This window comes from Fonsecaea multimorphosa, assembly GCF_000836435.1.
Source record: "Fonsecaea multimorphosa CBS 102226 unplaced genomic scaffold supercont1.9, whole genome shotgun sequence".
Taxonomy (NCBI): domain Eukaryota; kingdom Fungi; phylum Ascomycota; class Eurotiomycetes; order Chaetothyriales; family Herpotrichiellaceae; genus Fonsecaea; species Fonsecaea multimorphosa.
This window is the reverse complement of record NW_015971643.1, coordinates 270,102-290,400: the sequence shown is the minus strand read 5'-3', so window position 1 is coordinate 290,400 and position 20,299 is coordinate 270,102. Positions and strand designations below refer to the sequence as shown.

The following is a 20,299-nucleotide window of genomic DNA, read 5'->3' as shown; positions in this document are numbered from 1 at the left end:
AGGACAGAAAATTTAGGGGCAATTGGCAGTATTTGCGGCCAGAAGTAATCACGAAGCACACGAATCATGACAGAGTCTGTGAGGATGCTTGGTCTCGCAGAACCACTTCACCAGAGAGTATCTCAGAAGTTCATGACAGCCTTCAAGGCCAAGGATATTCTGTTCTCTGAGACTAGCCTCGCCTATCTCCAAGCTAGGGGAGGAGCTTCGGTGAGTGCGTTGCCATCATCAGTGGGGAGGCTTGGGTGCTCATTTCTATCAAGTTTCAACTGCGATACTGCCCTGCATTGAAGAAGAAACCCCAAGGGGATACCTCTGGCCCCAAAAAGGAGACGACGGGGTCTAAATTCGATCCTTTCGAGAACCCGCCTGCAGAGTTGCTAGTGGCTCGAATCCCGGCCCAAAACACATCGCACGCCTTGGTGTTGAACAAATACCCGGTTATCCACAACCATTTCATTATTGCCACCGAGGCCAACAAACCGCAAACGGACCTTCTGGAGGAAGATGATATTGGCCTAACCCATGCTTGTCTGCGCGCTTGGCAAGACCAGCGGCATGATGGAAGCTCTCCACGTCTATTTGCCTTCTTTAATTCTGGTGAGCACAGTGGAGCAAGCCAGGTGCATCGTCACTTACAGTTCCTGCCCGTGGAGGATATGGCAGGCTCGAACAATCGAGAATGGAGGCTTCTGATCGACCGCATGAATGTGCCAGCTCATCCAGATCTACCACTGTTCCAAGACCCGTCGTTGCCAATCTTGCATTTCTCCACTCCCCTTGAACCTGGCGCTTCAGCAGCCGACTTGCACGGCAAATATATACTACTCATGAGAGCCGCACTCGGTGCCACTCAGTCCCCTGGCCAGCCGCTGGACCAAAACTTGGCAATCGAACAAGACGGCAAAACTCTCATCTCTTACAACCTGGCCATGACCACGGATCGAATGGCAATCTGCCCCAGGAGTCAAGAAGCTGCTTGCATTCCCGGAGCTGGCGCAGAGAGTTCTGTAGCCATCAATGGCACAATACTCGCGGGTACTCTCATGGTCAAGGACGAAACAGAGTGGGATGTCCTTCGACAAACTCATTCGCTCATAGACGAAATCCTGGCTTCTATTGGCTTTTCTTTGACATCATGGAAACAACATATGCGCGCAGCAAAAGCATAAGGAAAGCCGCACAGACGTACTTGCCGCACGAGGCCAAATTGCCCCCTGATGTCTAGCACAGCATTGGCGCTTGAAAGGGCACGGGTCACCCTGAGAGGTTTCAGTCTTCGTTGCTCTGTCTCACTGGCAATTCTCTTTCCATACAGTATCATTCTTCGAGAACGACCGACAACACAGCAGCTGCGACAGAGCGATTCTTCTTTAGTCGATGGCACAAGGACCGAGAACAATCTCTCTTATTGGCCGAACGGCACCACTCCAGAAAAGCATCAGCTGAACGATAATAATCTTACATTCACTGCCCAAAAAGGGACTTGCTGAGCCCAAACACAGACTCCAGAGCACCAAGGCGATGTTTCGCGGAAAGGGGAGCAAACTGCACATGCGAAATCAAGACACTTTTGCCCCGGCCCAGAGAGGTTACGATAAGCAAAGCTACCTGTTGCCGTGAGGAAGCACCCTACGTTAGAGATTGAGACATGCTCTTCCATCCCAAGCCGGAACAGTTCAGGTGAAGTTGGGGTCCTTTTCAGGACAACCATGCTATCTCAGAACTGAAAGCTGAGGGGTTTAGAATGGCGCCAAGCTCAGCGAGATTTACGAAGCAGCATATGAGGACTCAAACACTAATCTGTCCAGCCTCGTGTCGCTAGAAAGTGCCAAATTTGTCAGAGTGCTGCGCAACCAGGACAGTTGGTGACTACAAAATTCATTGGCCCACTGCGTTCATGCTGAGCCATTGTCCATGACAAGGGAGCGATACGGGAAGGGCAGAGGCTGGCCATCAAGTGAGCATTGGGCTGGGTCCCAAAACGCGCACGTCTATTCGTGAGGGATCTACAGCCGCAAAGTCATCCTGCACCTTCACTGCGACGATAACGTGCTGTCGAGCAGCCGCACACGGCGGAGCACTGACCAGACACGAACAAGTGCACGGGCCTGTGTAGCGATGAAAAACTTTCAGAGTTTTTCTGACCGCATCTACAAAGCGATAGGGTCGAGGTGAAGGTGTAATGGGCAGTCCAGACCCCGAAGTTCTCGCTTGTTGCGCAAGCCACAAACATGCTTGATACTTTACTTGAGCGGATTTCCAAGCCCTGGGTTGTCCGGTTGAGAGTAGCTAGCTGTCCGTGTTGTTTGTCGAATAGCCGAGACAAGGGTATTCAGTAGTCAGGCGTGGGGCAGCAGACCATCCGGCCGTACTCGGTATAGTGACAGTGATGAATGGAGGGAGGAGGGGAAGGGGACCAGAACCAGTACACGAACAAGACAAAAGGCAAGAAAAAGGCAAGAGGGGGTTGGGACTTGGGCGACTTGGGGGTTTGTCCATAGGGCTGCAGATTTTAGAAGAGCCCAAACGGCTTTTCGATCGCGCCGGCACCAGGCGGGGTTTCTGGTTGATTTCTCTTGCTGCCAAAGGGTCTGATGGTCTGGCTCAATTTCTCTTGAGTGAATACGAGGTGTTAACATGCGGAAGGCGAGCCAGACCACCAGCTCGGCGCCAACCCCGCTGTGGCATCTCGTTTTCGTCTCAATAATATGCATGTACGTAGCGCCGTTGAAGCTCGGGCCTCGTCTGCTTTCGGTATTATAACCTTGGTGGTGTCTGCTCTGTTTGGCTGCGGCGCTGCTGCACGTTGCTGCAGTTGGTGTGGGAGGATCTGCAGACGCCAGCCAGCCTCGAGATTGACTTCTGTTCGGCTATCCAAGCAAGCAAGCAAGCAAGCAGTGAAGCAAGACAATGTGCTTCTAGTGTATGTGTGTAGGATTTTCCCGTTCTCTTTTCACTCATCTCCCGACGACCCGATGTGGAATAGCAGGACATTCTCAGGATCTAGACCCTGCCGGCGATTCTGAATTTGATAGGAGCGAAGGACGCCGCAGTATGTTGGCAGGTCCGATAGGGGCATTGGAGGAGGGGAATGCAGAGTGAGCAACGACGAAAAAGAGGTAAGGACGATTTTCGTGGCCCCGAGGGTGTCCAGCGACACAGATTGAGAAAGGTGCGAGAACTACGGGCTTCCCAACAAAGTAATTCTTGGCGGGGCAAAAGGTTTCGATAAAGCGCGGTTAGGCTGTATGATAGGCAGGGAATTCCCAAGGTTTTTGACAACCTGGTCTGGTTGTCATTTGGGGCCTTTGTTTGGTAGGGCATCACCACAACTAAAAAAATGAAAACAATAATAGCTCTGGAGGGTTTGAAGATTTTCGGACTGCGGCGGATCCTTGCATACACCCCCCGTTCCAAGGCTGGGGAGTGGGTGAAACAGGTCGAGAGGTGAACACGCAAACGAGCTGGTGCTTTTCGCGTGGCATGCTTGCGCTATCTGCCAGAAAACTAGAAAAGTTTTCTGGACTCTTTCGGGGGGGGCCAGGAAGCGGTCTGCCTGGGAGATATAGGCAGGCAGGGAGCAATGAAGAGGCAGAGATTGTCGCATAAGAGTGGGGCGAGTTGCTTGGTTGGTGGAAGAGGGCCATGACAGACCGCGAGTCCTTAGCCAGGTCGGCCGGTTTGTAGGTAGGCAAGCAGGCGGGTGCGCTGTTGGCTCGCGGACGGGAGCTGCGTGGCTAGAACCTTCAGATCACGCAAGTAGTGAGTCAACCCTTATGGGAGGATTGGGCAGCGCCATGGACTGCAAGCTGAGGCCTCCAGGAAAGTTACAGAACAGCATCGGAGCAGGAGGGGTGGTTAGAGCAGAAAGCACGAGGAGATGGTCAAGTTTTGGTTCGCCATCGGTACCGCTGGGAAGGGAAATACGATGCGCCCATAGCGATTCTTTGGGGCGGCTGCCATGTGCCAATAACGGAGACTTGGGAACTATCAATCACGCTTTCCAGAAATCACGAGAACCAAGGGAGCTCCGAATCATCATTCGTACGGGGACTTGTAGGCAGGTATCAAAGTATCCAAGTGCTCCGTAACCTCTGTACTACTACTAGGGATACTGTACTACGGATAATCATAAACCCTCGTCACCCAAATGAAGCAGGTTGGGGGCCGACAAAGCCTTCAGCCCTATCAGGGGGGGGTTCATTGTAGAGGCTTCAGACTCAGGAGGCAGAGATTTGGGGGCCAGTGACTGCCACGCGATGACCCGGTCATGGCAACGAGGCAGTTGTGGGTGGTAAACAAATCATGCATCACCGAACAGTCAGCAAGGGAAAGGAAAAAGGAGAACGATAGCTCAGTCATCCATCTGTGCAGGATCATGTGGATGCTGGCCAATTACCACATGTACTCGAGTCATTGATTCAGACCATATCTAATGGGCGGTAATAATACAAGGAGAACAGGAAGGACAGAGCAGAAAGAGAGCCAGAACACTGCAAGCGAGGCCCCAAAGGGAGGACTGTCCTTTTGACGAGTCGCCGATGGTGTTTACGAGAGCAATTCTGCTCGGGATCCCGGGGAGTGGAAGGGGGACAAGGGAACTAGGGGGGTGGTTTGGTTTCAAGGCGGCTCCAAACACCAATTCCAACCCATTGCAATTCCCCAATCCCAAGCCCACGGGTCTCCAGCCCACAAACCCCCCAGCAATGCAAGAGTTTAGTGACAGCCAGGTCATAGTTGATTAATTTCACTCGTGAATATGGAAACCCGAGATTTGCTTCTCCGTCTGAGGAAAATAATAGTTGGATTCATGATAGAGACTGCGGAGCCATGTACTTTGTACGAGTCTGGCTGGCCCTTGGAGTGATATTCACATGTCTGGCTAAGGGACCCAGATGGCCCCTTGAGTCAGTCAAGTCTTTGATGATGGAGTATCTTGTCCCGAGTAGTAACTTGTGTGTTTCTCTGTCTGATTCCTTCACGTGGCAGGACAAGGGATGAGGGCCATGTCGAATCGCACGTGCAATAACGGAGAGACAGGTGGTGTCTTCCTCGTGTACCAGGTGTTTTGCAGAGTTCAGGTACAATCCTTCCGTCATCCTGAACCACTACCCGAACGCACAGAAGGGGAGTTGACCGACCACGGTGTGCCCTCTGCAGCAAGCATGAGGACGCAGTAGGCAGTAGTTGCAACAGCACCGTTTGACCAATGACTTCATCATTTCGTCCAATGATGGAAGTTGATTCAGGAGAGTTACAGCAACGCCTCATCAGAAGTCGGTGACCAAATGGATGAAATGGATGATGCGGATGTTGTGCATCAACCCGCCACAGTCTCACAGCCCCCCAGGACCACAACAAGAGGCTTTGGGCGGTGAAAAAATAGCAGCAGGTGTGGCTCAGGCACCAGACAGCCAATCATACCGCACATCACCGCCACTAGAAGGGCCCTGCGCCATTACCAAAGAGCACGGACTGGGCACTCCGAGCCCCTGGATCCAATCAAATGCGCGGACCCGGTGGGGAGCCCTTGTAGGCCACGTTTTTGCAAGGGCCCAGCAGACCGCATCTGCACGATGGCGCCAATCGCATCGGCCTCGCCTACAGCACAAGCAGCCAAGGGCGCTATGACTTGGAAAGAAAGCGTTCCAACTTCCATGGAGAACCCCCCAGAGCCTGCGCCCTAAAATGCCATGGCCCAAAGGCCCTCCCCACTCAGCGTCTGCACTTTCCCTCTGTCTTCCTCTCTTTTGGCCGACCCCTCACTCAATGCGGCAGAGCCAAGCACCATCCACTCAATCAGGTGCCTGCCCCAGACACGAGCCACGGGGTTTCGTCCCAAACCCACTCCTTCCCAATCCAGCATCTCCAGCCTAATCCCTACACTTTGGCACCCACTCGGCCACGCTTGGGCTATCCTCGGCCTCGATTGGTGCCTCCCCTTAGACTTGTCAATTGTCCATCCTGGTGCCGCAGTCCTGGGATGTGCCGTCACCACGAACTGACAATTTGACGGGATCAACGGGAACTCACTCCCGCCTTCTACGAAGCAACACACGAGGGCAGGGAATTTGGTCCCTGCCCGCATGGGAAACTCTACTTTTTGGTGCTAATGATTGCTACCAAGTGTCCGAGAGGGTCAAATCCTCCTGGTCAAATCTGAGGAATCTATTGCTACTCCAAGCTGTCACCCTTTTTCCCACCCCCCAAGAAGAGAGAACCGGCCAATGGCATCATGGGTACTTTTGCTCTTGAGCCCCCAAAATGGTGGTACGAAGTGACGAAGCAACGCAGAAGAACAGCAGGGAACCGGAAAAACACAAAGTTCCGCCCTTGATTGAGCGTCACTACCCGCCTTCGGTTGCATCTTTGCTGCTAAAAACAAGTCGCACATTATTTTCCCCCTCTTCCCAGCGTCCTGTCGTTGTCTGAACACGCCCAGTGGGAATGCATTGACTTCGACTCCGCAGATCCCTTGCCAATCACCAAAGGACTGGTCTTGCTGTCTTGGCCGATATATCTCTTACCGTACCAAAACCCAAACCCGTGAGCAAGATGTGACGGATGCGTGGGGACCTTTCTGCTGGGTCTGCTTCCTGTTTCTTCTTCTTGCTTAGGCCTCCCCGAAGCTAGCTTACTAGAGTGCATTAGTCTGTCACAGTGACATCTCTCTCCTTGGTGTATTGCGCTGTTACAGCCACACCGCGACACCCCTGCTTCTTTAGCCTCCGAGGGGTCACGGACTCACGGTGAGGGCCCTGGTCCACAATACGCACCCCTGCTCAGGCCCCGGTCCATGCCCAAGCCATAGGGCTAACCGTTCAAATGCGTAGTTCACTGGGTCCATCTCTGATCTGAGAGAGACTTTGGCACATCTGAAAGCGACAGGGCCCCTGCTTTCGGTAAGACCCTTCTTGTTCCCTTTGCTAGTTCATCATGATTGTTACCAGATATTCCAAACGACTATATCTCACGATTTCGCCCCCCATCTGCCAGCCTGAATATCAACTCTGACAGAAATCCTCTCGACACCTTTTCTACTCTTCGCTGCCTTGGACCGTCTGACCTCGTCGTCGGCCTCCAGTCTCCAGCCTGCCTGAGGCAACACCCAACATCCGACACAAAGCATCCATCCCGAGACAACCTCGAACGCGCCCGCTCGGCATCGTCCATCCTCCCCTTGCCGCGCCCACCACCGTCTTTACTCCTTCCAGTATTGATCGGCACTCCCTCAGCAAGCCTCACCAGCTCGCTCTTTGTTTGTCAGAAAGAGTGGAAAAACGCCCGCCCGGCCCCAAGAGCATCTAGGCCTTGGGAACCCGTATTCGTCGGCGCTTTATCGATATCGCTTCCGGAGCCTCAAGACCTAGAACGCGCCTTCCTCGGCCCTTGGTCGCGCAATCCTAACAAAAAGTCCTATCTTCGGCCCACTGCATAAGCCTTCCAGTTGTCACCCAACACCATATACTCTCATCTTTCCCAGCTCATGCAGTGAACTTGAGTGCTTCCCCCCAATCATATACAATGCTCGCTCTCGAGCATTCGCGTCGTCAACAGTTTGACCCAGCGTACGATTTTGAGCAAAGCATTCAAGCACCCTTCCCCAGCCTAACCATGGATACCTACGACTCGGCCGACCCCATGATCAACTTCCACCCTCTCCCATACTCCTTCTTTGACAACCCGTCCATGTTCGCGACGGCTCCCATGCAATCCCTCAAGCAAGAGATGCCGCCATTCCAGGATCTGCCACCAGCTCTGATTTCGTCGGGCTCCGCACCATCGATCCCCAGCGCTACGTCCTCCACGGTCGGTTCTCCATACTCAGGTCCCTCACACACCGTCTCAAGTCAAGATGGCTTTGATCGCACGGTTTCTTCCTTTGGTCTGGGTGTCATGCCAGCTATCGTCAATCACGAGGCCTTTTCGCAAGATGTCCTGGGAACTTCCATGGAAGCCGAGCTGTCGATGGGGAGCCATGAGAAGCTTCCCGACAGTTTTGTGGGTGAGTGCGCAGATCTTTCCTCTTCTTATCCTCGACCAGAGACCGGTGCCATTTTCAAAGCCCAATCCGTGCAGCCACTTTCATCATCTATTATTGCTTCGCCTGAGTCGCTGTCTATCCATACTTTCTTTGATCAAGGCGTGTCCACTGTGCCTTCAGTTGCTTCCCAATCCGGGGTTTCCACTGCTACCCCGTCCCCTTCATCCGAACAGACTCGGGCAACACCGACTTTCAAATCTCCCACCACACCTGCTTCAGCATGCTCCAGGCAATTTTCCGCTATTTCTCCTGTCAAGGCGAGAAACTTTCCTTCAACCTCGCGCTCACAAACAGCTCCTGTTTTCCACCCTCACATGCTCTCCCGTGACGCGCAAACCGCACCACAGCAACAGCAACATCACACGAGCCGTTTTCAATCTCATTTCTTTGCCCAAAGCAGTGGTAACTTCATGCCCCCACTGGAATCATCCTGTTCGTCTCTTCCGCCTGTCTTTCCTTGCCTTTTAGCTCATGTCCTTGTTTCATCTGGTTTTGCTATTTCTTGGTGGTTTTCAGACCATGATTGCATATATCGTCCTTCTTCGATGTCCGAGAAATCAAACTAACGAGGCTCGTCCACAGATCCGTCCTTGATCCATGCTTCTAGATCGTATGGCGACACGATGTTCGCTGAACATGGGGTTTTCGCACCCAGCTTGCACTCTTTCACCGCCACATCTCCTTCTGGCTCACCAGCTCCATCACCGCAGCCATACAGCGTTTATCCCCCAGCCCAATTTTCCGAACCTCTTACCAATACCAACTACTATCACCAGCCGCATTACATGAGCCGACGACCTTCGCTAGCTTCCTATGTATCGGGGGTTTCACACCCAAGCCCAACCTCAGAAATCGATGATGACGGTCGGGACAAGGGCCGATGCCCACATCCAGAGTGCGGCAAGGTTTTCAAGGATTTGAAGGCTCATATGTTGACCCACCAAGCCGAACGGCCAGAGAAGTGCCCGATCCTGACTTGCGAATATAATCAGAAAGGATTCGCCCGCAAATACGACAAGAATCGGCACACTTTGACTCATTATAAAGGTACCATGGTATGCGGATTCTGCCCGGGATCAGGCTCCCCAGCCGAAAAGAGCTTCAACCGAGCCGATGTCTTTAAGCGTCACCTGACTTCTGTTCACGGCGTCGAGCAGACACCACCCAATAGCCGAAAGCGCAGTCCATCGGCCAACAACCGAAAGCTCTCCAGCTACTGTCAAGACGCTACTGGCAAATGCTCCACCTGCTCAGCGACCTTCAACAATGCCCAAGACTTTTATGAGCATCTTGACGATTGCGTGCTGCGCGTTGTGCAACAAGAGGAGCCTTCCGAGGCGGTGAATGTTCAGCATCTCTCACAAATCAGCGCCGATAAGGAGGTCCAAGAAACCCTAGACCGTCACATGATCAAGACGGAGGAGGCCCCAACCAGCTTCGATGACGAAGATGATGAGGACGATGATGAGGACGACGAAGATGACGAGGATGATGATCCGTCGTTCAACAGCCGATCCGGCAAAGGCGCACTGAAGTCCAACAAGTCCTCTGGATCATCGCGAGCAATCATCGGTGGCGGTATCTCCAAACCTGGCAAGTTTTCGAAGAAAGGCATGACATGGTCCAAAGGCGGAGTGGCTCTTGTCGGGAAAGGGCGCAAGAAGAGAAGGCACTATCCGCCGTCCTGGGGCATGTCCGCCGAGAAGATGCGCATGAAGAAGCGCGTGCTTTGTGTATATGATGGTCAGCGACGTCTGTGGAAAGATGACATGATGCTTCACAACGAATTCGAGGTTCGGATGACTCTGCCGGACGGCAAGAGCTATGTCACCGACCTCGACGTCGAGACCCTGAAGCGAGCCGAGGCCTTCCACAACGCCACAGCTGAAGAGAAAGGCCCCTGGATTCCGACCACGGAGGATGAGAGTCAAGGTTTCGACCTCAATGCTCTCATGGCCTAAAGTCATCCACGGCTGACGTTTTTCCTGTATTAATGGCTTGTTTTGAGCGATTTTGATATGGATAATTTGATCTCGAGAATCCTTTGCTAGGGAGAGATCCTTATTCTGGTTGTTTACTCTTTTAATGTCTTTTGGAGATCATGGACGCTCCCAAGGAGCACGCAGCGATGCAAATGTGGACATGAAATTTCTGGCCAGGTTGAAGCAGCCCTGAAAAAACGTTGGCAATACTTCTGATGAACACCATGGGATTTGGGAACCACCTTGTGGATATGGGAATGGGTTTGGATATTATGTGGAGGAGACAGTCTTGGACGTCAACAAGAGATACCCGTCGCTTGAGGCTCCCCGAGGTTGACGAAAAGCTTGTGTACCATAGATACCTTGGAAGGGCAAACCAGGAAGCGCTGAGCGCTACAGTATTACAATGAAGGAGATTTCATTGACCTTCAACTATTGTCCGATTCCTCTTTTCTTCGGCGGCGTGTCTAAAGAACTGTCCGGGCTGCAAAGGGGTGAAACATTTGCTGGAGGCGTTCCTGGGGTGCCCTCCACAACGTTTTGGTTGGGTGCTTACCTAGGTAGGGGGACTATGAGGCTGCCTCAGGCGGTAACTTCGCCTAGACACTGGCGAGCCAGTTAAGAGCCGTGCCGCGCCAAGCTTTCCGTCATTGAGGTGCCGTTGGCATACGAGCAGGCAAGGCGCACCCAACCTCATGTCGGCTTCAGATGAACCAAACTCAACGGGTCCATATCTACCAAAGCATCCTCATATGCCAATCTGCACATCGATCAGTTCCCTTGCTTCTCGTTAGCAGAACACTTACCGAGGGAAGAGCCCAAGCGATAGTTGAGCGAACCCTTTGTCCTCAGCCGCAGGTGCGGCGCTCATCCACAACATGGCGAATGATCCTCAACCGCATCCGCTCGATTATGGTGTCGTGGTACATGGTACACCAACGTCTTTTCTTCATGTGCCTGAGCCCAAGCTAACGGATTCCCTCATAGAAGCGCCAAAATTCGATCTTGCCGCATACATCTCCAACTACAGAGGTTTGTCATATGAAACTCTGGCGAGGGGCCTTGATTTGTACTAACTTCCCGTCCCCTAGGTCGCACAGTGTTCCGGCGACTTCACCTGATTGCATCATGTTCTACGGTCCTGGCAGAGGAGGCCGCTCGAATGGCCGTGCTCGAGGCGAAGAGAAGCAGCGATGTGCGGAACTATCTAGAGGCTGTCGCACTGCTGGAGAAGGTATCAAAGGGCAAGAACCTAGACCACTTGCTGGACCCAGCATGGGCGTCTCAGCAAGAAAAGAAGAATGTTGCCGAAACCGCCCGGTTGGAAAGCGAATTGAAGGGATACAAAAACAATCTGATCAAGGAGAGCATACGAGTGAGTTGGGTGCACCGGTGGTTGCGCAGCGGGAGAGATCGACTGACTTTTCACCCAGATGGGAAACGAAGACTTGGGGACTCACTACTATACCATTGGGGACCTGAACAACGCAGTCAAAGCCTATTCCCGCATGCGAGACTACTGTACCACGACAGCTCATATCACATCCACTGCGTTTCGAATCATTGCTGTTGCGATCGAACAGCGCAATTGGTTGGCCGTTCAGTCTCAGGTGCAGAAGGTTAAGAATATTCAACTCAAGCCAGAGGACATGTCAAGGAACCAACCGAAGATCCAAGCGGCCTCGGGTCTTCAGCAAATGTCGAGTTTTGAGTATCGGGAGGCTGCCAACAGCTTCCTCAGTACTGACCCTAGCTTGGGAGATATTTACAGCGATGTACTGACGAGCAACGACGTTGCCGTTTATGGAGGTCTGTGTGCGTTGGCGTCCATGTCTCGTTCGGACCTGCAGACCAAGGTTTTAGAAAACAGCAGCTTTCGCAATTTTCTTGAACTCGAGCCTCACATCCGTCGGGCCATCAGTTTCTTCTGTGCAAGCAAATACAGCCAATGTTTGGAAATCCTTGAATCCCACCGGGCGGATTATCTCCTGGACATCTATCTACAGCCTCTCGTTGCGGACATATACACCAAGATCCGAACCAAGAGCATCGTTCAATACTTGCAGCCTTTCAGCAAGGTCACCTTGGCAAGTATGGAGCGGATGTTTGGGAGGCCCTCGATGTCGAACGGAGCCGCATCAGGGGGAGACTTCCTCAGTGAGATTGTTTCCTTGATCCAGGACGGCCGGCTCGGTGCCCGAATAGATATGGAGCATGGAGTCCTGGAAACTGTCGAGCACAATCCACGCGCTGAGGCCCAGCAGGCTGCGCTAGACATGGTGGACGCCTTTGTTCGTGAAGCCCGCCTGAAACTGATCCGGTTGCAAGTCATCAATGCCGGGCTCGAGGTCAAGCCACCCCCCAAGAAGAAAGGATGGAGTATGGAACAAGGGGACGGCGCCTGGGACGAAGGCGATGCATCTTTCTTAGGGCCGGGAGGAAGAGACATTATGGGAAACGACTTCGAAGGAGCGACTTCCTCTCAACGCAAAGGCGGATAGGATCAGTCACGTAAGCGGAAGAGGGAGAGCAATGAAATGAAATGCACCAATCTTGAGGCGTGCTTCCCCCATTCCAACACACCACCAGACGACCTCGGCGAGGACAAAATCACCACACGGGATCGCGCAACATAGAACAACCGGCAAGGCGCAGATTCCTTTTACGGAGATGGCCCGCGTCAGGTCGGCGGGTTGCTCAAAGTGGGGGCCTTTCGCGAGGGACCTTTTGTTTGTGGTCCTGGTGGAGGGCCTGAGACGGTACATGGGAGCCGCACGATGGAGATGCATGAACGGGTGACGAAATGACACCAGTGTCAACAATACCAGGTCCAGGATCCAAGATTATCTATTTGCCGACGACGATATCACGACTGGGGATTTAGATTTTGCGAAGCCCGAAAGCTAGGCAATACAAACCGGACGTGGGATTCGCCTGTTCTTCGGTTTTCTCCCATGGCCACTCAGTGCCCATGTCCGCACGCAATCTTGATGAGCCTCCGGCATCCAGTGAATAACCTGTTCACCCATAAGTTGTGGCCGACCAACCCAGGTTCTTCCCAAGGGCGTGTATGGAATGCTACAGCCAAAGTGTCAGGTGTGCACCTGAGGAGCTGCCCTCTTTGGCCCTCATCCAGACTGCCGTATAACTCCACAGGCATGCTTAGTAAATCAGAAGACTCAGTCATCACGTACCATGGATTGGGTCCAGTGAACGAGATGACTTGCATGGTGTGATAGGGCGACGGAGCGGACATTCATAGACCGAAGAACCTGGGAGATTGTGGTCTGGGCAGCCCAAGGCCCTAGAGGATACCCGGAGATAGGTTGTAGTCAGCACTCAGATCATTACTCCTCTCACGCTTGTTTTATGTGACATTTATCCCATCTTGGGCACAAGGTCGAGCAGGCCAAGGAGTGCAAAACTCGGAGAGGCGTGACTCGGCATTCCTACTTCCCATCGGCAAGGGTACCTAAGGTACACCGCAGTACTCGTATCTGCCCGTGGCTTTCAGGCCCAGGACAGGCAGGGATCATGTAAAGTAGAAAGAGCTGTTGACGCACGAGGTGATCGACAAGGCATCCACCGCCCGGCACAAGAAAGCTGGCCCCCACTCACTAACTCTCACGTACTCATCATCCCTCAACTGTGCACCTTGACTCGTCAAGTATTCATACAGACAAGTGGTTGACTAAGTGCAGACACGGGCTCGGAGTTGTATAGCCGAAAGAGGGGTGGATGGCACGCACAGCAGGACCAGGGGGAGGGGGAAAGGGAAGAACGTGCGTTGAGAGAAATCACTTTCCTTGTCCGGCTAGGTAAGGCGGGATGCAGCAAAGTATCCCTTGTGCTGGTACTGGTCACCACGCTTCCACTATTACTGTGCAGGAAGGTAGATACTGTGTAGAGATTGGATGTTAGAGCGGGACATAAACCTGCAAACACACGGAGACTATGGCTCGTTTTGGATGTTGTATGCTGCTACGCGAGGCTGCGCATGTAGCTGCAGCAGTGCCGGCACCGGCATGTGGCTTTGGGAAGGAAACCTGCCAATGGGCGTTGACGGAGTGGTTGACCTGATCGAGCGGGATGGATGGTCGTCCCCTTACCAGCAGGGCGGGACGTTCGCACACCCCTAGTGGTCGGAGGACGAGGTATATGCTGTTGTTTGGTCACCTACCTAGCGGGCTAGGTACCCAGGGGGTCCCCCTGTCATGGTTCGGTGAAGGCGAACGCACATGCCACATGGGGAATATGCGATCCTTAGGTTAAACAGCGGCACAAGGGACAGGGGATAACCCGTTCACGTTGTTGCAGCACCATCTACCTGGGTACCAGGCGAGGTATTGAAGTAATAAACGATGAATACAATACGTGTGGACATGCAGTGGGTACTTACTTAGGTAGGTATATGATATAGGGCTTAGGTCGAAAGAGAAGATCCCGGCGGTGGGTGGAGATGCTACGGGGCACTGTGGGATTTGTAGGGCATAAATTCGTACCACAACGTACGAGGATATCCACACCGCAGTTTGCACGCGGGATTCACTGCGGGACGGTCACCTCGAAAAATGGGAAGAGGGGGGCCTTCGAGAGAGGATGAGATGTGGGGTGGATGAGGGGAGGAGTCAGGAATACACTGTAGCTCCATACCTCCAAGGGTACATATCACATATGGGACAGGACAGGAGTATGTACCTGGTGCAGGAGGAAGGGTAAGCACTACAGGAATCCTCTCGTGTGGGAAAGCCCGTTCGGATTCTAGATGCGCTGGCTCGAAGGGGACAAAGCGTTCGACAGGATACTGTGTACTTGGGTACGCGGAGGGACGTGGTATGAGAGATAGGGAGTAATAGGAAGGATACCTTTGTAGGCCGTGGTGAGAGCCGATATCTGAGAGGGTGGAGTCGTCGTCCCATGAATGCTGCGACATTGCCTGCTGTTAGCACCCAGGTAGAGGAAGGAGAACAAGCTGGGAGGGCATCTCGGTCGATCTCCTCCCTAGAAGTCCGTGGAGGGATGTTCATCTTTTCTTATTGCCCAAGATTCACGGCCGGGCGCCATCTGTTCTGTGTCCCTCCGCTGGCCACCTCTTCCTCTGGTAAGATGAATGGCCTTGGAGACGAGGGAGCCAGCATGGACAGCCGGCAGGACGTCGTTACCCCAATTTCGCTGTAGCAATGATCTTAGCTATCCTTTCCCACTAGGCGCCCAGGGTCCGTCGTTTGAAAGACCCAAGACGGAGCATCTCAACCAGGGAGACGACGACGTCCTCAAAAGTCGCCGCGGCGGAGAGTAAGAGTTCATCCGTAGCATAGACAGCATGTCGCCGTAGTTGATCTCGGCATGGAGAATTCATCCGACGATGCGGAGACTTCTTCTTGACCACACCATGGCGACCCTCCATCTTGTAATCCATTCATCTTGCCAACCGTCACAGTCGAGGGACTTCGAGCACAGAGAGAACTGATATATAGTATATAAACAGACGTGATACATCCGACACGATGACATGACTTCCTGGAAGGATTTTTGCCTCGACTTCGACGGCGGGCTCACTCTGGATTCACAGCGTTTCATCAATCTGACACCTGAACCCCAAGGCCGGAAATGGCTGCGACACGCCCTTCATCGTCGATCCTCCTACGAGGTGGCACCGTGCTCACACATGACGACAATGACCACGTTGTTCCCCTCCAGGACACCGACATTCTGGTTCGCGACGGTGTCATCGCGGACATCGGGAAGAACATCTCCCCGCCCACCAACGACACCGAAGTGATAGACTGCGAGGGGAAAATCGTCTCCCCTGGCTTCGTGGATACGCATCATCATCTCTGGCAGACGCAATTGAAGGGAAGACATGCGGAACAAGGGTTGGTCGCATACATGTATAGTGGTAGGGACTATTCCTCGGGCATTTGAGTTCTGTTGACCCGACAAACTACAGGCAACATGATGTCTTATGCATATACCCCCGAGGACATGTACTGGGGCCAGTTGTCAGGCTGTCTCGAGGCAATCCACGCCGGTACCACGACGGTCTTGGACCATGCCCACTGCGCTTACACGCCTGCCCACGGTGAGTCTTGTATCCACGCTGATCATCGATCCAGAAAGCAAGGATAGCGAGTAAACTGACTAATACAGCCACTTCGGCCCTCGACGCAACTCTCGACTCAGGTATACGCAGTATCTTCGGATACAGCATCCCCTCGCGCATGTCCAAATGGGATCAGTCTCAGTGCATCCCAGACCAAGACCTCCTCCCAGAATGGGCACTCACGCAAATTGCGGAACTGGCACAGAAGTATAACCGACCTGCTACAACGGTCGAAATTGGCATGGGCTTTGATTTCTGGTTCCTCCCCCAGGAGATGGTGCTGAGCATGTTCGGGAAATTGAGGAAAAGTGGACTAAGAGTCCTTACTACCCACGTCGGTAGCAGTGCGTTCATGGGTGAGTCCTGCTGTAGACTTTCGACGTGAACAACTGTTCGACACTGTTCTAAGCTAACGTGTGACACCCCCAGGTCTCCAATCACCTATACCCAAATTCGAATCCTACAAACTCCTCGGCGCGCCATATCCACCGTCGGACACGACATCAAGCATGCCTTTCTTGCTTCTCTCGCACTGCAACGGTCTCCCTCAAGAGCACCTCTCCCTCCTCGCTTCAACGGGTACACCAATCTCAAGCACGCCAGGCACCGAGGCCCAAATGGGCATGTCCTACCCTGTAGCACTGGACTCGGCGCTGAGGCAGTCGGGCAGTGCAAACGTCTCGCTTGGCGTAGACTGCCACTCGAACGACCCGTCTTCAATCCCGCTGCAAGCCCGCATGCTGCTTCAGCTTGCGCGGGTCGAGAAGAACGCCCGCATCCTCGCTGAAGGGAAGTTCCCGTCCCGAGACGTCACCGGCACGTCGGAGGACGTGTTCAACCTGTCAACGATCCGAGGCGCGCGATGTCTCGGTCTTGACAAGGACATCGGAAGCATTGAGCGAGGCAAGAGGGCCGATCTGCTCGTCTTCGATGCGCGAGGCAGTGTGGGCATGTTGAGCGCGGCGGAGTATGATCCCGTCGTGGCGATCGTGAGGTTCAGCGAGGCCGCGGATATCGAGTACGTCATCGTGGACGGCGTGGTACGGAAGAGAGCAGGGAAGTTGGTAGCTACACATGTTGGCGGCCCCCACGGCGGCGAGACGAGGCCTGGAGTGGGGATGATGGAGTGGAGCGAGATAGCGGAACAGGTCAGGCGCAGTCAGAGGGAGATCCAGGGCCGGATCGATGGACTCAGTCTCGAGAAGGCAAGGAATATGATGCTGAGTATGTATCACACCGACTTAAGCAGGCTGGTGGACGCCAAGTAGAAAACAGACTTGGGGATCTAGGGTTTGTCCGGGGCAAGCTGCATGGCTAGCAGGGGCAGATAGGTGGTTGATCTTAGCGTACCAAGTCTCGGTGCACCCGACGTGGCCGGTCCTCTTCTCGTGAGTGTCGTCAAGTACTCCAGGGTATATGAGCACACGTATCTGGAGAAAACGTGGATATTCAAGTGACTTTTTGAGGTCTGAGTTCCTTCAACATGATACCAAACAGTCCTCTTTCCAATACCCGCTCAGAAGGTCAGCAACCAATCCTCCGTTTCCTGGAAACATGCAATCTTTCTTGCAGGAACTCTTTCTTGATCTTTCACGCACAGGTTGGGGACATCGTTGTCATTGCACCTCGTAGTGTCTAAAACCACCGACCATCTCGTCCCCTCTCTGGCAGAAGCCCAGATTTCCCGATTTGCGAAAGCAGTGCGTTGGACAGATAGCTTCGTGGCCAGTGACAAGGCTGTCTGCTGTGCTAGAATGCCAAAGGTACTCACGAGAAGACTTTAACCTCACCAAAGGTTCCGTTCCTAGACCTGAGTCAATCATGCCAAGAAGGTGAAGGTTGAGTTTTAAAATTGGAGAGAACTAAAGGCGAGGTAAAGAACCGGTACGGCAAGACGCCTTTGACGCTGGCGGCTCAAGTCGGCAACCCAACGATGATCTCGTTACTGGTCGAGTTAGGTGCCCGCTAAGGGGGACGTCGCGAAACGTATCCTGGAGACGGCCCAACCCTCGGCCACGAGCCTGCAATACAAAGGACCAGCCACTTCATGAAATCGACACAGTCCAGGGCTGATGGGTTCCTGCTCGAGCAAGGAGCCACCGACGTCGGGATCGGGCCGGCGAGAATGAGCAAATGGTACCCTGTCTCCTTCTTCCCCAGTGCGACGCATCTGTGCAACCGGAGGCCCTCCCAATCCCCCCAAGGCCAGTGTCTCTTAGTCGGAGATTGCTTAAGGTGGATCACCTGATGAGGTAGGAGAGTGACAAGGCGCCCCAAGTCCTGGTTGAGAGTGGTGTGAAAACCACTGCTGAGAAGGCGTGGTGTTGTGTTGAAACCATTACTAGTTACTAGCTAGTCCTCAAGAAGGAGTTTCCTGGTCCTAAGAGGTCGACCGGCTGGGCAGCGCTCAATGATGTTCAACTGACGGCTCAATCGGAGCCCAAGTTGATGCGGTCCCGGCTCGGCTTCAGGAATCAAATCGCATGTAATTGCACGACAGTCAGGACGTCGTGCGGAACATCACATGCATTCGTTCACTAGCTGGAGAGACTCTAGTATTACAATTTACTACTCGCCTTCTCCTCCCTGCCCTGCCGGAGAACCACACTGTCGACCCTCCTCCCCTCATCGTCCTGCTCGGCAACCTCCAAGATGGGAAACTGAGCGGGCATGATGCGGCGCGGCGTCGCGCCGGGGACGACGCTGTACTGCGAGAAATCGGTCACGCCTTTCTTGCGCAGGAAGTCTTCGTCCAAGTCGAGCAAGCCGTTGACTTCTTCGGCGGGGGATCGCAGCATTGCCAAGATGGCGTCGGAGTAGATTGTCTGTTATTGCACGGGGAAGGGTGTTCGGTTAATATTATGGTTTGTTTTGACAAGATATGCACTGACGAGTCGGGAAGAGGAAACAAAACTTACAGGCTTTCTGAGATCCTTGACGAGTTCTGGGTCTCGTTTCACGGAGTCTTGAGTCGCTGCTGATTCGATAGACTGGAAAAATCATGGCCCACGAGTTAGTCAAGCGCGTCTTTTAGTCTCGGATGTGCAAGAGCAAAACCAAAGGGCGTGACATACCGCGGCAGGCCAAATACTCGTGATGGCCATTTCCTTCCGTCCCTGCCTCACAAAATCCATGGCGAGGCCCTTGGTCAAGACGCTCATGCCCACCTTGCCGATCGCGTACGCGGTCTTGCCCCGGAAGAACCGCGAGTAGATGGGCGGCGACACCACGATGATGCGGCCCTTCCAGCCCCGTTTCCCGAAATGAGGCAGCGCCGCCAACACGGCCGCGTACAGCCCCTGCGGGTTGACCTGCTGGAGCAGCATGAAGCGCTTTACGGGGGTGGTCTCCACCGCGGACCACCAGATCGCGCCGGAGTTGTAGATCAGCACGTCCAGCCGGCCCAGGCGGCGGGCGACTTCGTCGACCAGGTCCTTGACGTTGTCCACGTCCCGCACGTCGACGGGCAGGGCGAGCGCGGAGCCGCCGGCTTCGATGATCTCGCGGGCGACGGTGTTGATGGTCGACGCGGACGAGTTCGGGTCGGGCGGGAACGAAGAGGCCGGGATGGCGCTGGCGTCGGACGTGGTTTTGGCGGCGACGACAACTGTGGTGCTCAGGGTTAGGAGAGTGGAGGGGGGGATAAGTGATTGATGATGTTGCTTTGTTCGGTGTTATCAAGGAGAGATGGGTATATCATATGACTTACTGAAGTAGCCGTGTTTCGCGAGGTCAACGGCGACCTGCCGACCTATGCCCCTGGACGCGCCGATAATAAGGCAGACCTCCTTGTTGTCGGGATTCATCTCGAAAGCTCTGGTTTTGTCACCACCCTCTGTTCGTTCAAGCAAAACAAGTGAGTCTTCTGAGCCTCAGCAAGTTGAGAGAAGCACATATATATAAATCATTACTTATGGCCGTATGTGAAGAGCAGAAGACGAGCACGCCATGGCAGCAGCGGGGAGTTGGAACATCTAGATCACTAATTCGACCTCCTTTCCCCAGACATTTTGTCGGGCAAGGAGCGCAGCCTGATGAGCCTCGGCCGGGCGTCTCGATTACCTCACAGTGCCAAGACGGATGGAAGTCTTGGCAGGGGCAGAGCTTTATCCACATCTTGATCGCTTGATATCAGCGTATCTCCTTCGCTCGTCACTAAACGCTCTG

General features: G+C 53.7%; 5 protein-coding genes across 5 annotated transcripts; 4 read left to right on the top strand and 1 right to left on the bottom strand.

Annotated features, from left to right (window-relative positions):
- Positions 1 to 66: 66 nt before the first annotated feature.
- Positions 67 to 1,172, top strand: Z520_05264 (uncharacterized protein; the record flags this gene model as incomplete). The annotated part of the gene is made up of 2 exons (XM_016775767.1): positions 67 to 210; positions 264 to 1,172. 2 exons carry the CDS (start codon positions 67 to 69, stop codon positions 1,170 to 1,172), a joined length of 1,053 nt encoding a protein of 350 aa, XP_016632926.1.
- A 6,445-nt stretch (positions 1,173 to 7,617) lies between these two features.
- Positions 7,618 to 10,008, top strand: Z520_05263 (uncharacterized protein; the record flags this gene model as incomplete). The annotated part of the gene is made up of 2 exons (XM_016775766.1): positions 7,618 to 8,479; positions 8,630 to 10,008. The coding sequence occupies 2 exons, from the start codon at positions 7,618 to 7,620 to the stop codon at positions 10,006 to 10,008; spliced, it is 2,241 nt and encodes a 746-aa protein (XP_016632925.1).
- Positions 10,009 to 10,907: 899 nt separating this feature from the next.
- Positions 10,908 to 12,530, top strand: Z520_05262 (uncharacterized protein; the record flags this gene model as incomplete). Its single annotated transcript, XM_016775765.1, has 4 exons — positions 10,908 to 10,959; positions 11,017 to 11,061; positions 11,121 to 11,404; positions 11,463 to 12,530. The coding sequence occupies 4 exons, from the start codon at positions 10,908 to 10,910 to the stop codon at positions 12,528 to 12,530; spliced, it is 1,449 nt and encodes a 482-aa protein (XP_016632924.1).
- Positions 12,531 to 15,639: 3,109 nt separating this feature from the next.
- On the top strand, positions 15,640 to 17,400 carry Z520_05261 (uncharacterized protein; the record flags this gene model as incomplete). Its single annotated transcript, XM_016775764.1, has 4 exons — positions 15,640 to 15,928; positions 15,980 to 16,111; positions 16,180 to 16,488; positions 16,562 to 17,400. 4 exons carry the CDS (start codon positions 15,640 to 15,642, stop codon positions 17,398 to 17,400), a joined length of 1,569 nt encoding a protein of 522 aa, XP_016632923.1.
- A 1,290-nt stretch (positions 17,401 to 18,690) lies between these two features.
- Positions 18,691 to 19,938, bottom strand: Z520_05260 (uncharacterized protein; the record flags this gene model as incomplete). The annotated part of the gene is made up of 4 exons (XM_016775763.1): positions 18,691 to 18,957; positions 19,051 to 19,122; positions 19,207 to 19,739; positions 19,842 to 19,938. 4 exons carry the CDS (start codon positions 19,936 to 19,938, stop codon positions 18,691 to 18,693), a joined length of 969 nt encoding a protein of 322 aa, XP_016632922.1.
- Positions 19,939 to 20,299: the final 361 nt, after the last annotated feature.